This window comes from Berghia stephanieae, chromosome 5 (assembly GCF_034508935.2).
Source record: "Berghia stephanieae isolate SIO BIC M18660-M18661 chromosome 5, UCSD_Bste_1.3, whole genome shotgun sequence".
Lineage (NCBI taxonomy): Eukaryota > Metazoa > Mollusca > Gastropoda > Nudibranchia > Aeolidiidae > Berghia > Berghia stephanieae.
In genome coordinates, this window is record NC_088364.1 from 77,223,886 (window position 1) to 77,239,655 (window position 15,770).

The window sequence follows — 15,770 nt, forward strand, 5'->3', positions numbered from 1 at the left end:
TATTTTTTGTTCTTTCTCTTCTTCTTTTTTTTTTTTTTTAACGTCGGATTCATTCCGATGTAATACCGAAATGGGTCGACATAGCCATTATATTACAGATATTACATATTACAGATAGTAAAAATAACTTTAAAACGAGTAAGCTTAAACTCGAGCATTTTCATTAGCGCAATTTCTACTAAACGTGCTTAAACCGCTTTACAGGGGGTCCAACAGCAAACAGAGACACTAATTATCTTGTAGGGTGAGATATGACCGACGTGAACATACATGCAGGTCTGACATTCGAACGCAATTATGGGCCTAGTTTAATATTCCTGTAATGGACAATTATTTATGTTGTTTTTAAAGATTTACATCACAACAATGAGCCCATACTGAATTGGACTATCAGACCTGCAAATAAGTGCACGTCGGACATGCCGCATGTGGAAGGCTATATAACAATGTTATTCTTTCAAAAGAGACACGTTGGTTACTGCATGTCATTCATTTTACCTCTGAGAATGGTGATTGAATGTGAGTATCACATCGCCTTATCAAAGACTCAACTTTGAGCCGCTCTTGGCCAGATTCGAACCCTGTACCTACAGTCCCGAAGGCCAGTGTCATATTACTAGACCATAAAGCCCTTATCGTAGGGATTCCCATATCCTTCCTGACCTCCCATATCTCTTTTCCAACACGCTTTCTGTCTTTGTCTTGGAATGATCTTACTTGGTTTTGTCCTGGCCCTGGCCAGAGTCCTAGCTGGGAGGGAAATAGTCAAATGCATAGTTATTTTTTGGGGAGATGATATCACCTTGTACGAGCTCACTTTGCAGCGCTGCGTTGCGGAATACGCCTGGGTCATTCTAGACTTCTCTTGAAATAAACCGAAGAACGATTTGCAGGGACAGAAAAACACACGCACAAAACAACATTTTAAAAGTCATCGAGTCAAAAATGGAACGAGTGAAATGTTTAGTAGACTAGTTTTCGACAAATTTCATACGATAACTGACGTAATGTTCAAAGTTATTAGCGCTGTATATTAATTTAAATAGCCGGGAACTCGTACTAGGCGATTATAGTAGAAAAAGGTATCCATCTCAATAAGTAGCTTGCCAGTATAGCAACAAGAAGTCACGTGATCAATAAGCTCGAAGTATCAATATGATTCAATGGTCTGATGTCACGCCGCCCGGCACGGCGGCCATCTTGGTTCTTAACAAAGAAAATCATTCCTTTTTATTTTTCATGCTGGCTAGAACTTTTCATATGCCTTGTGATCAGAATGTGTAAAAGTCAAAACATGATTAAATTTATGTGTTTTTTCCCCCTTTATGCTCGCCGTAGAAATATTTCATACGGGCGTCCGCCATTGTTCCGATAGTTTAGAGCCAGTGTTACTAAGTTACCATGCGTCATTAGGAAGGAAGTGACGTTGCGACTGTTGGAAGAGTATTCTCAAATGTTGATGTCATCTCTAGATATCCTATTCTATTTTATTGCTATGCCTTTTCGCCCACGATCCAATTGCTGTTCTAATGTCTTTAATAGTTTCTTGTCGAAGTGCAAAAGAAAAAAAAATCGTTTTATTTAATGTGGGGCAGACAATAAGCTTTTCGCGGAATCGAAACTGCAATTCTTAGAAATTGAACCAACCATTTCATTAAGCCATACAAACGATATTATTATAACATTTTGTGTTGTAATGCATGTACTGTGGAGATTTAATTCTAAAACTAAGAAACTTGTGTAATTATCTCCATACCACACGAGCTTAATTCAATTCCACCGACATCTTTCCGTAACAATGGGTTGTGGCGTCGATTAAAACAGGGGGCGACGCGGCGGAGGACGTTGACGATGAGGAGGACGGTGACCAGTTCCTTCTCTTCTCCTTAACCACAATAACATCAACTTCCTCCTCCGTTTGTGACCCATCGTCTCAAAACGGTATTATGTCGGAACGAACCAGATGCTTAAAAGTAGAATTTAATGTTAAAACTGGTCAAAAATATAAATTGTCGGCATTAACACCCTAAAATAATATGCTATCCATTCTCCTCAATAAATCATATAAACTCAACGCAAGTCTGATATTTCTGGCTAGAAATGCAATTTTCAACATCTTAACCAAACCCGACTTAATACCGTTTTGAGGCGAAGGGTCACATTTTGTAAAAATAAAATAAAAGACGGCAGTGTCGGTCCGTCCGGTTCCGGCGGCGGTATGGGTAGCAAAAACGTCGGTGCCGGTCTCTGACTCTTCCTCCTCGTCATCGTCGTTCTCCTCTTTTTCTCTCTCACAATTATCAAAGTTTTTAAAACGGTACTGCCCTGAAACCTCTTGTTTAATCATTAAATTGCTTTAGAATAGATTACTGTAAATCGATTTTGTATAACGTTCTCTAAAGGCAACGAAAGTTCCTTTACAAGAGGTGGGGGTAGGAGAGGATGCGGGTGGGGGTCTGTTTTTGTTTTTAAGGGTTTTATGGCACTTGCAACACATTCAAGTCATATCAGCGCCCGTAAACAGTAAGAAAATAGGATAGTAAAATATTATAGAATTACAATTAAAGTACTCAAGAAAAAGTAAGACAAAAGGGAATTGGTTCAAATAGGGAACAGATGTAGATTCCATGAGCAAACCATCAATGTACTTAGTTTGAGATCACCTAAAAGTCTCTTCCAGACACTTAAGCTTACAAAATTCAAAATATGTTTTAAAAAAACAAGATAACGATCACTGAGATGATTTACAAGGAAAAAAAAAAATCACCTCCCAAAACTAACGGTATACATTTGACTGTTTCTCCTCTCAGCCAAGGACCCCGCAAAAGTCCAGGACAAAACCAAGTAATCCATTTTCAAGACAAAGACAGACTGTAACCCAGAAAACAGATATAGAAGTAGAAGGATAGAAGACACAGCAAGTGACCTACTACCAAAAGACCTCACACGGATGGTGGGGTCTCTGTCACCCAGAGCTACAAAAAGGAAATATACTATGAAAAAATGTCAGAACAATTTATTGTTTTGTTAAAAATATAATTAAAAACAGAACATATTACCAATCAGAGGCACAAACACACTCTCATGCATGATAAATGATACACAATTTTCAATTCATGTCACGGTTACTTCTAATGTAGTCTATTTCACCCCCCCCCCCCCCCCCCCCCCACAAAAGGATATTGCTCAGTCTCTCCTCACAACTGTCACTGTCTACCTGTTGTCTAGACTCTTCCCAGCCCCCAAGTCTCCAATCTAATGGTCACAGACGACCGCACAAATCAAAAATGCAATCTCCAGCCTCTTTTGCCTCTTATAGAGTGGTGACACACTACTGTAGCATTAAGCTCCGCCCACTCTCGATTCTTCAACCTGTCATGAATTTGTCCATGATGAAATTTAATCATGAGATTACATTAGATTGATTTTTTAATTTGCCGCTTTTTGAGGTCGAAAATTTGTTGCGATTAACCAAAGTTTGTTGCAACTAACCAGTGACTTTTATATAAAATTAATTCTGTTTATTGGAAAATATTGCGTTTAAGCGAAAGTTGCAATTAACCGAGTTGTGATTATCTGGATTGGACTCTATAATACAAATTGAATAAAATCAAGGAGGCTGACACACATCATTGTACTCAGATTTCTGGGTGTTTTTTAGTAGTTAAAATTTACCTAATACTGGCATGACACACAAAACTGATGACATATTGAAACAAATATACAGTATAATAAAAAAAAATTCAAATAAAAGGGTTGATAACATCCATAAGATAATTTTATTTTTCTTTCAAGTAAGAGAGTGTCTTTGTCCACAAGAGTTTTTTTTTGTTTAATTTTCAGGGATGCCAAATGATTTTTGATTTTTTGCATCACATCCGACCTAAAACGAATCCTTGTAAATGAGCAAACACCCTTGACTCTCCCTTTTCCATTACGTTGCAAGTGTACGGAGCCTTTGTTGTATTAATTTCAATAAGTTTTATGTCTGCCTTGAGAATGAGGACCTTCACTGGTCTTATACTTGGAGACAGGAAAAAATACAGAGGTGTGAACTGAGGTGTGATAAAACCCGGAAATAGTCGGAAAAACGGGACGTTTAGCATCCCTGAATTTCTTATTTGATCATTTAAAGACTTACCTTAAACAATGTGCTGTTGTCAAATTTAAAGAAAATAGAGAAAGAAAACTAATAATTTAAGTACATGGATGTGCAAAAATATGTAATATCATTTCAAAAAAAAAGACTGATAAAGAATAAAGAATCTTTAATAAGAAAAGTAAATTGGTCCCGATGGGTTTGTTTATACAGCAAGGGTCAATTCTCTAGAGGTTAACATTGTAGGGTATGATACACATTGGAAATAAATGATACATTTTTCAAACTCATCACACAATATCAGGTTTTCATTTTCATTATCATTAAAGGAAAAAAAACATATTTATGCGAGAATCAATAGTAAATGGCCATCAAAACACTACTATAACAATTAAACATACGAGATGAAATGAAAACAACATTTTTACGTACTTCAATTCATTAAAATTTAAAATATGATTACATATAACACACATATTCATACACATAGACATAAAATTAAAAGAAAACAAAAAAAAAACAACAAAAAAACAACAAATACAAAAACAGAAACAAAAACAAAAAGATGAACTAAATAAAAAAAACAACAAAAAAACAACAAAAAAACCCAACCAAACAAACAAATCCAAAATACAACCAAAAATAAAACAAAGATAAAAAACAAACAGACGAAAAAAAAACCAACAAAAAACTATTCAACCAGCCATCAACTTCAACGTTGGATATTCTCGATGTGTTTGATTTAGCTGTATCGTCAAATGATTTTAAATTGGGGAACAAACATACACATTATATGAAATAATATGAAAAAATACATACATATATTATCTATAATGAACGACAACTTCACAAGGTAAATTATTGCACTAATTACGACTAGAAAATCTTTCTCGCATTCAATTCCTTTACTTCACACACACAGCCACACCTTTATTTAAACTAATTTCAATTTCATTCTGGATACTCCATTCATAATCCAACACAAAAATGACATTGATTTATAAGGCACTTCAAAGAACTAGCCAGTTATAAATTAAAAAAAAAAAAAACAAACATTTTTTGTTGTTGTTTGATATTCACTGGAAGAGAATGAGATAAAAAAACAGACCCGCCAAATTAAGATTTTGAAACTTAGGAAAAAAAACTTTATTAAAAAATTGCCAATTTGGACACAAAAATTAGTACTTAACATAAACCTGAAATTTCTTGAACTGTTTGTTTTTTTTTTTTAAAGAAAGAGAGCAGAGGCAGATTAAATATTCTAATAAGTAGATTTTAATCGTCATAAAGCTATAATTTCTGTTAAATTTCTCATTAAAATAGGCAGGTCTGTGAAATTAAAATAGCATTAAAAATATAACAAATTAAATCATAAAATAACCTTTACAACTCCCAGCAACCTATTCTTCTTTCAACATTAGTCGACACTCCCTGGAGTTAGACTCGTTCAGTAGGTAAGATTCTCCAGATACTGTCGTTGATGAGCTGCATTTTGATCGGAATCTCTTCATTTCTTTGATGCTTTCATATTTGTGGGTCTTTTGTCTGGCAGAGTGAATGATTGGAGAAAATAAACAGTTGGAAAACAGATTTCCAAAAATGTGGAAATACCACACAGTCTCATAAAACGTGGAAATACTACACAGTCTCATAAAACGTGGAAATACTACACAGTCTCATAAAACGTGGAAATACTACACAGTTTCATAAAACGTGGAAATACTGCAGTCTCATAAAACGTGGAAATACTACACAGTCTCATAAAACGTGGAAATACTACAGTTTCATAAAACGTGGAAATACTACAGTCTCATAAAACGTGGAAATACTACAGTCTCATAAAACGTGGAAATACTACACAGTTTCATAAAACGTGGAAATACTACACAGTCTCATAAAACGTGGAAATACTACAGTTTCATAAAACGTGGAAATACTACAGTCTCATAAAACGTGGAAATACTACAGTCTCATAAAACGTGGAAATACTACACAGTTTCATAAAACGTGGAAATACTACAGTTTCATAAAACGTGGAAATACTACACAGTTTCATAAAACGTGGAAATACTACAGTTTCATAAAATGTGGAAATACTACAACTACACAGTTTCATAAAACGTGGAAATACTACAGTTTCATAAAATGTGGAAATACTACAGTCTCATAAAACGTGGAAATACTACAGTTTCATAAAACGTGGAAATACTACACAGTCTCATAAAACGTGGAAATACTACAGTTTCATAAAACGTGGAAATACTACACAGTCTCATAAAACGTGGAAATACTACAGTTTCATAAAACGTGGAAATACTAAACAGCTTCATAAAACGTGGAAATACTACAGTTTCATAAAATGTGGAAATACTACACAGTTTCATAAAACGTGGAAATACTAAACAGCTTCATAAAACGTGGAAATACTACAGTTTCATAAAATGTGGAAATACTACACAGTTTCATAAAACGTGGAAATAATACACAGTTTCATAAAACGTGGAAATACTACAGTTTCATAAAACGTGGAAATACTAAACAGCTTCATAAAACGTGGAAATACTACAGTTTCATAAAACGTGGAAATACTACAGTTTCATAAAACGTGGAAATACTAAACAGCTTCATAAAACGTGGAAATACTACAGTTTCATAAAATGTGGAAATACTAAACAGCTTCATAAAACGTGGAAATACTACAGTTTCATAAAACGTGGAAATACTACAGTTTCATAAAACGTGGAAATACTACAGTTTCATAAAACGTGGAAATACTAAACAGCTTCATAAAACGTGGAAATACTACAGTTTCATAAAACGTGGAAATACTAAACAGCTTCATAAAACGTGGAAATACTACAGTTTCATAAAATGTGGAAATACTACACAGTCTCATAAAATGTGGAAATACTACACAGCTTTCTTCCACCGGGCACTCATAAAGGTTTTCTTGTCTTTGGGGTTATGGAGGATTGTGAGGTCATTGCCGGCCGCCCATTCCTCAACAGCATCTCCGTCAAGGTTATTTTGCTCATATCCCCATATAGTGTTATGGCTGTTAAAATCTCCAATGATCAGAGTTGGTTTTCTATCGGATAGATTCATTTGGGGCCACTTGAATGGGGTTAATGGAGGTTTGTACACAGATATGATGGTAATCAGTGTTGTTTCTACTCTGAGAATCTCAATGTCATTTTCTGAGTGATCATCGCTTTTCAGTATGGTAGATTTTTCTCGAGTGTACATGGCACTTCCATATTTTGGGTGTTCGTGGTGTATTACTAGTTGCATGCCAGGTATGCAAGGTGGTTTTGAGTCTTTGTGGGTTTCCTGTAAGCAAATTATATCTGCTTTTAGCTCTGTCAGTATCTTGCATTTGGTATGGGAGATTCCTTCTGTGTTGAAACTTACAACATTGAAGTTTTCCATTGTCTGGGCCGAGGGGCTATCCTTTTACCGCCCAATTTATTCTCTCTGGTCGCGTAGTGTAGCAATCAGTCTCCTTCAGAGAAGGATTACAGGAGCACGACGTCTACGTTTGCTACACTTCTCAAACTTTGAAAGGACTGTAGGTGAGCCTATACCGAAATCTCAACACAGGCCTATTACCATCAGCATCAAACCAGCTGTTAAAGCCCTCGAATCAAATGCGATACCACGATTCAATTTTAGAAAAGCAAATTGGGAAAACTTTACTAAAGATTTAGACAATAAGATCACCAATATAAAAAGTGACCCACAGAGATACGACGACTTTAGAACACTCATATGGAAAGTTGCAAAGAAAAACATCCCCAGAGGATGCCGAAAAAGTTATATTCCATGTCTCCAAGATGAAAGCAAGAAACTATATGAAAGATACATTGAATCATACAAGGTGGATCCTTTCAGTGAAGAAACCCTAGAACTGGGTGAAGAACTCACATCAATGATAGCCAATGAAAGATCGGAAAGATGGAAGGAATTAATAACCTCCACCAATATGACCCTAAACAGCAAAAAGGCCTGGACTACAATTTCAAAACTGAATAATGACAAAAATACCCAGACAAGAGTGGCTGCAGTAACACCTGACCAAGTAGCACATCAGCTTCTACTGAATGGGAAACCAGCCAAGAAAGCACGAGGCCAACTAAAAGCCCTGAAACGTGAAATGGACAAAGCCCTCAAGGATAGTGAAGATCATCTTGACTCTTTTACCCTGGAGGAGCTACTAGAGGCCTTGTCCCATCTGAAGGCAGGAAAAGCATCTGGACTGGATGGAATCACAACTGAGATGATTCAACACTTTGGCCCGAGAACCCTATCCTGGCTATTGGACCTCTTCAATGTATGCGCAAGGACAAACAGGCTGCCAAGTGCATGGAGGAAAGCAAGAGTAGTCGCCCTACTGAAACCGGGGAAAGATCCAAAATCCAAGAAAAGCTATCGCCCGATTTCCCTCCTGTGCATCGCATACAAGCTATTTGAGCGAATGGTTATGTCCCGCATGTCACCCAGTCTAGACGAACAACTGTCTCCAGACCAGGCTGGATTCCGACCAGGACGGTCAACATGTGGTCAACTTCTTAACCTTACACAATTCATAGAAGATGGGTTTGAGACAAAACGGGTCACTGGCACAGTCTTCGTCGACCTCACTGCAGCCTATGACACAGTGAATCACAAGATCCTACTCCTCAAAGTGGCTAAAATGATAAAGAATAAGAAAATTGTAAATATTATCCAGTCACTTCTCGAAAACAGGCGCTTCTTTGTTGAAATGGATGGCCGGAAGAGCAGGTGGCGCACCCAGAAGAATGGTCTTCCCCAAGGATCAGTGCTAGCTCCAACACTTTTCAACATATATACAAATGATCAGCCTGAGTTCCCAAATATCCGCCGATTCATATATGCTGATGACCTATGCCTCGCAACACAGGGTGTGTCCTTCCAACCAATCGAGAGCAGACTGACAAATGCCCTAGACACCCTTACAAAGTACTACACTAAAAACTCGCTGAACGCCAACCCAGGGAAAACACAAGTGTGTGCATTTCACCTCAACAACCACCAAGCCCACAAAAAACTTAACATCAAGTGGAATGGCCAGACATTAGAGTACAACTACCACCCAGTGTACCTCGGAGTGACGCTTGATCGGACTCTGTCCTTCAGAGAACACGTGAGGAAGACCAAGGCAAAAGTGTCCACGCGTAATGCCCTCCTCGGAAAGCTGGCAAACATGAACTGGGGAACTGACCCTAAAACTCTAAGGACCACAGCATTGGCCCTCAGCTACTCAACTGCGGAGTACTGCTCAGCTGTATGGGCCCGATCATGCCATGCCTCCAAACTAGACCCCGAGCTCAACAACACCTGCCGGATCATAACGGGCCAGCTGAGAGCAACACCATTACCACTGGTCTACCGTGCAGCAGGAATAGCCCCACCACACATCCGGAGGGAAGCTCATGCCCAAATACAAAAATACAAACAGGAAATGGACCAGAGACACCCCCTTCATGACCACAATTGCCCCAAAAGCAGGCTCAAATCAAGAAAAAGCTTCCTCACAGTAGAGAGCCTTCACCCAGACCACTCAGCATTCTTCCGCCTGGACAAATGGGTAGAATGGGACAAGACAGCAAACGATGCCCTCCAGCCCCCAACAGAAAAGCTCCCAGCAGGCACAGACCTCAAGAGAAAAGAATGGGTGGCGCTGAACAGAGCTAGAGCAAAGGTGGGAAACACCGCCACCAACCTCTTTAAATGGAAAATCTCACTGGGCACTGAATGCCCATGCGGTCACCCCAGACAGACCATGGACCACATCCTGTCCGAATGCTCGCTGGGACCTCACTGCACCAATGCTGACCTGAGGGAATGCAACCAGACTGCCCGGGACTGGCTGACTCACTGGCGCGACAAGATATGATGATGACTACACAGCTTCATAAAACGTGGAAATACTACACAGTTTCATAAAATGTGGAAAAACTACAGTTTCATAAAACGTGGAAATACTAAACAGTCTCATAAAAATATTAAAATGCGTCACTACAGATCCATACCTAAAGGTAATAGTTTAAAAAAAAAGTCCTTCATAGCCATTGGGCCCAAAGAGCTAGAGTTTAGTCCGATTTCTATAGCAATTGCTTGCTATTCTTTGGATAGGATGCTAGTCTATCGCAAAGTACTTTTTGACAAATCTAACAGTCTCACCCATTCACTGTTGGGTGGACAGGGGGGGGGGGGGGGGAAATCAGAAGAAATCTCTACTGCACCCGGAGTCAATCTCGGAGTGTTCTACCAACTGAGCTATCAGACCCCTGAACAGATTTAGGTGTGGATCAGGGGTCCCGATAGCTCAGTTGACTCAAACCAAGGACAGTGCTGCCAAGCCTAGTCCATGTAAGTGTGTGTACAATGGAAAGTAAAATGAGTTATGATTTTGAAAAAATTGCGTACAATCCTGAAGACCCCCCACCCCCCCACCCCCCTTCCCCGTTGTCTTAGTCGAAAAAAAAATGTAATATTGCCTAACAGGCGTCATATCTCATTCTACATGCTACATGTTACTGTTGGTCAGGGACCCCTTGTAAAGCGCTTTGAGCAAGTTTAGTGGATATTGCGCTATAATATAATATAATAAAAGGTCAATTAAAATTTTTTAAAATGAAATTGAAATAAGGTTCCATATGGCCTGCTGGAGAAATAAATGAAACATCGTAAAATGTACTGAGCATGATAAATCCGTGGAAATGGGCTGTAAATGTGGCTATGTGGCCTTGTGGTATGACACTCGCTTTCAGATCAGAAGGTCCTGGGTTCGAGCCTCACTTGGCGCATAATTGAGTCCTTGGAAAAGGCTCTTTACTCAAAATCTCTCACCATACTCACATGTAAAATGAGTTGTCTCTGTCTGAAAAAATCATAATATCGCCTTACAGGCGTCATGTCTTGTCCTAATGATAAATGTTGCCGTTGGTCAGGGACCCCTTGTAAAGCTCTTTGAGCATGTTTAGTGGATATTGTACTATATAAAAGCTTAATTAAAATTTTTTAAAATGAAATTGAAATAAGGTTCCATATGGCCTGATGGAGAAATAAATGAAACATTGTGAAGCGCACTGAGCATGACATGACATGATAAATCCCTGTAAATGCTCATATTTATTCATTTGAATAACAACACGGACATATACTCACAAGAAATTCAACTCGGGTCTCATCATTTGCATGCAAAGTTTGAGAGGCATCTCGTAGAAGTCCGCGTTGGAAGTGTAGTCAATGTTACTCTGGGCCTCGCCAGTGAAGGACATTCCAACATTAAACTCTTTCGTCTTGACGGCCAGACTGCCTTCCACAAACATGGCACCGCTTTAAATAGAGAGAAAGAAATGGAATCAGCTCGACGTGCACTTATTTGCAGGTCTGAGAACCTGATTCAGTATGGGTTCATCGTTGTAGTGGAAATCTAAAAAAAATGATGCAAAATGTTGTCCATTACAACAATGTTAAACTAGGCCTGTAATTGTATTCGGATGTCAGACCTGGATATATGTACAATGTCGGATGAGCTACATCTTGATGCTGGGATTGAAAAAACAAAAAACAGCAAGAGAGCATTATGCCGTACACTGAAAAAACAAACAAACCCCGAATTGAAATTTTTTTCGATGAATTCATTCATACTGCAACCACTGTTGAGTACAGACGATACAATTTATTTTATTTGTTTTCCATGTTAATTCTGTGTATTGTTGTGCTGACGTAGGGTTTGTACCCTTCAGGCAGCCCCTACCGTTTTCAGGTTCTGGCACCTTAGTATCAATTTGATTTTAGCCAGACAGTAGCCAGATTACTTTAAGTTTGAATGTCTGAACGTTTTGAACTAATTTCCTACCTGTTTCTAATGAGGGCCTCGCAGTTTCGATTCCACAAGCTAATGCTGACGTAGCCAGACAGATCAATAGAGAGGGCCCCGTAAACTTTGGAGTCGACAACAAGGCCATTGGAAAGATGGAGCAGGAGTGAATGATCTTGGAGTAGGAGATTGCCCTAAAAGAAAAGTATGAATAATACTAGATGATAATAGTTAGTCATAGGATTGAATATATAAAATATGATGGTTTTGGTACAGACACTTGTCATAGGATTGAATATATAAAATATGATGGTTTTGGTACAGACACTTGTCATAGGATTGAATATATAAAATATGATGGTTTTGGTACAGACACTTGAATTCTATTCCTCCAATCTATCTCCAGAATCTCTTGGTCCCATATGAACCAAATCCCATGCTCATATCCCAAAATTCCAAACTGCTAACCATCCCACAAATCTATTTTTTTATGTGATGGCTCTTTTGGCAAATTTTGACCACAAATTTGGAACAGCTTACTTCTGCCCGTGAGGCATGCTACCAGTCTTCAGAGTTTTAAAAAGACTTTTGAAGACACATTAATTCAACACTACTTGGAATTGATTTTATCTATTAAAAAAAAATAAATTAAAAAAATAAATTTGCTTTATTCATCCTTAAGGGGAAATTTTTCTTTAGGATCTACTCTTAGGGAAGATTGGAATAACCCAGGCGTCAGCCGCAGTGCAGCGCCGCAAAGTGAGCTAAGGCTAGGTGACTTGCTCAAGGCCACACAGCACGACAGGTAGTCGAACTCGGTACCTTTTGGGTATGAAGCAAAGACTGTTTGTTTTTTTTTTGTTTTTAAGGGTTTTACGGCGCTTGCAACACATTTAGGTTATATCAGCGCCAGTAAAAAGGAAGAAAATGGGATAGTAAAAAGTTCTAGAATTACAGTTAAAGAACCCAAGAAAAAGTAAGACACAGGGGAACTGGAAACAAATAGGGATCAGATGTAGATTCCAAGATCACACTATCATTGTACTTAGTTTGAGATCACCTATAAGTCTCATCCGGACACAAGCACAAAATCCAACAAAGAGGAATACACTCAAATGCTTACACTAAACATTAAAAATAACAAATATAATAATACATAACAGAGAGATGATTTACAAGGAAAAAAATATCATCTCCCAAAACAATAACTATGCATTTGACTGTTTCCCTCCTAGCCAAGACTCCGACGAGGGCCAGGAAAAAAACAAGTAATCCCATTCCAAGACAAAGACAGAAAGCTTGTTGGATAACAGATATAAGGCGATAGAAGACACAGTATGTACCTCCCTGCCCGCTATGGGAATGAAGCAAAGACTGTATCCCTGAGCCTTGTTGTTGACAATAGAGGATTGGCATGAAACAATGGTAATGAGTTTACAAGAGTATTAAAAGCATTTCTTAAAATCAACAAAGCAATTTTTAAAACGTTCACTCAAGTTTGTAAATTGAAGAAATGTATCCATAATTTTGTTTGCTTTTAGGGATTCTTGATTTATGACACTCTAAGTTCAGAGATTCTTGATTCATTTCAGTGCCAGTAAAAAGAAAGATGATATAGAAGAAAAGTTATAGATCTAAAGTTAAAAACTTCAACGAAAAAACAAGACAAAGGGGACTGCTTCAAACAGGGAACAGAAGATTCTACAAGCAAGCCACAGATATGCCTATTTTGACATTACCTAAAAGTCTCATCCAGGTCACAAGTAAAAGATCTCGCTATGAAGAATACAATCTAATGTTTACAAAGTACAATACATTCAAAACTAATAACTATAATAGCACATTACAAAGAGATGATTTACAAGTAAAAAATTTATTTCTTTGTTCTGGATTGAGATTTCTCAGGTTTTCTCCTGGTCCACGTGGGGATCCTTAGCTTGGAGAGATGATATTTTTTTTGCTTGTAAAACATCTCTCTGTAATGTTGTCCTCAGTATATTATTCACTGTGTTGGACAAAATTAAGGGACACAACTGATTGTAAAAATGCATAACTCTAATGTAAAAAAGTTTTAAAAGTCCTTCACAGCCATCAGGCCCATAGAGCTGGAATTCATTCCAGTTTATAAAGTGTTTGTTTGTTTGTTTTTAAGGGTTTTACGGCGCTTACAAAACATTTAGGTTATATCAGCGCCAGTAAAAAGGAAGAAAATGGGATAGTAAAAAGTTCTAGAATTACAATTAAAGCACCCAAGAAAAGGTAAGACAAAGGGGAATTGGTTCAAATAAGAAACAGGTGTAGATTCCAAGAGCACACGATCAATGTACTTATTTTGAGATCACTAGTCTCATCCAGACACAAGCACAGGTCCCCACTAAGAGGAATACACTCAAATGTTTTACAAATAATATACAATATAAAGAAAACAATACAGTACACAACAGAGAGATGATTTACAAGGAAAAAAATATCATCTCCCAAAACTAATTATACATTTGACTGTTGGGCCATTCCATGTCAAGTGGACCAAATTTTCGGAAATTGGGAACCACACCCCTTTTGATTTTCCTCAAACTTGGCTCAATTGAAGATACTTATGAGACATGAAGAAAACCAAATTTTCAGTTCGGAAAATGGATATTTGAAATTTTTACAATTTTTGGAAATTTTGTCTCAAAACGCGTCAAAATCAGATTTGCTCGTGGATCCATTTTTGAGAGGCTATAACTTTTTTATTAATCAAGCTAACTCTTTCAAATTTGGTAATCCTGTACAACTTTTAGCATAGATTACAATTATTTGCAAGAAAATGAAAATATTTGTCAACTTTTGGAGTTATCTGTCCTTGAATATGGCTCCCCATGCTGTTCGGCAAAAAAATGAATTTTTTCAATATTTTTTTTCATGACTTTAAAGTTTCATTTTTGGTCACTAGTAAAAAGCCCGCAATTTCGCGGGGAAAGAACTATTTTCATTCGATACTGTACTCACCATCATTTAATGAGGGCAAATTGGTAAACAACGTTGTCTGTGTAATTTGGTATATCTTCGGTTGATTTTTCTGTGTGGCCCAATAATATATTTAATAATATATTCCCTCAACTAACCCCAAGAAAAAATTAAACCTAGTACCTTTAATTAACCCCAATAGGAAAAACAAATACCCCAGCATTTTAATAATACTTATGACTAGCCCTAATAGGAAAAAAAAAATCATCCGATCTCGAGCTAACCCTAATAGAAAAAATCATGACAAATTGAATAAATAAACGCCTGACAAAAGATCATAGGTGAAAATACAAATTTAAAGAATACTGGGGATGTAGGAGCTTTCGGAATGTCTCCCCTTTACTTAACTTATGGAAAAACAAACTTCCTAGCACCTTTAATAAGACTTATGACTAACCTCTCGAGCTAACCCTAATAGAAAAAAAAAACAACTCTCGGACTGCTTTGCACTACCTTTCAATATTTAACAAATCAAAATGGTGGCTGAAAATCAAAACAATGGTCAAATTAAGAAATTTTAAACTTTCACAAATCTATCAAGGTTTGTTCTAGAGTTTTTAAAATACTTCTAGATATAATGACAAATTTAATAAATAAATGCCTGACAAAATATCAACGGTGAAAATACAAATTTAAAGAATACTGGGGATGTAGGAGCTTTCCCCTTTACTTAACTTATGGAAAAACAAACATCCTAGCACCTTTACTAAGACTTATGACTAACCTTAATAGAAGAAGAAATATCCTCGATCTCGAGCTAACCCTAATAGTAAAAAAATAATCAAAGTGGCGACTGAAATACCTTCATGTGAT

General features: G+C 37.3%; 1 protein-coding gene across 2 annotated transcripts in view; it reads right to left on the bottom strand.

Moving 5' to 3' along the window:
* Positions 1–3,001: 3,001 nt before the first annotated feature.
* LOC144973640 (microsomal triglyceride transfer protein large subunit-like) overlaps positions 3,002–15,770 on the bottom strand; it is a 51,736-nt gene continuing 38,967 nt past the window's right edge. For both annotated transcript variants that reach the window (XM_078916341.1, XM_078916342.1), the window contains exons 17-19: positions 11,988–12,142; positions 11,291–11,461; positions 3,002–5,644 (exon numbers count right to left, since the gene is read on the bottom strand). In XM_078916341.1, the coding sequence (XP_078772467.1) occupies positions 5,500–5,644; positions 11,291–11,461; positions 11,988–12,142 (471 nt within the window). In that variant the 3' untranslated portion in view covers positions 3,002–5,499. The remainder of the gene's footprint in view (positions 5,645–11,290; positions 11,462–11,987; positions 12,143–15,770) is intronic.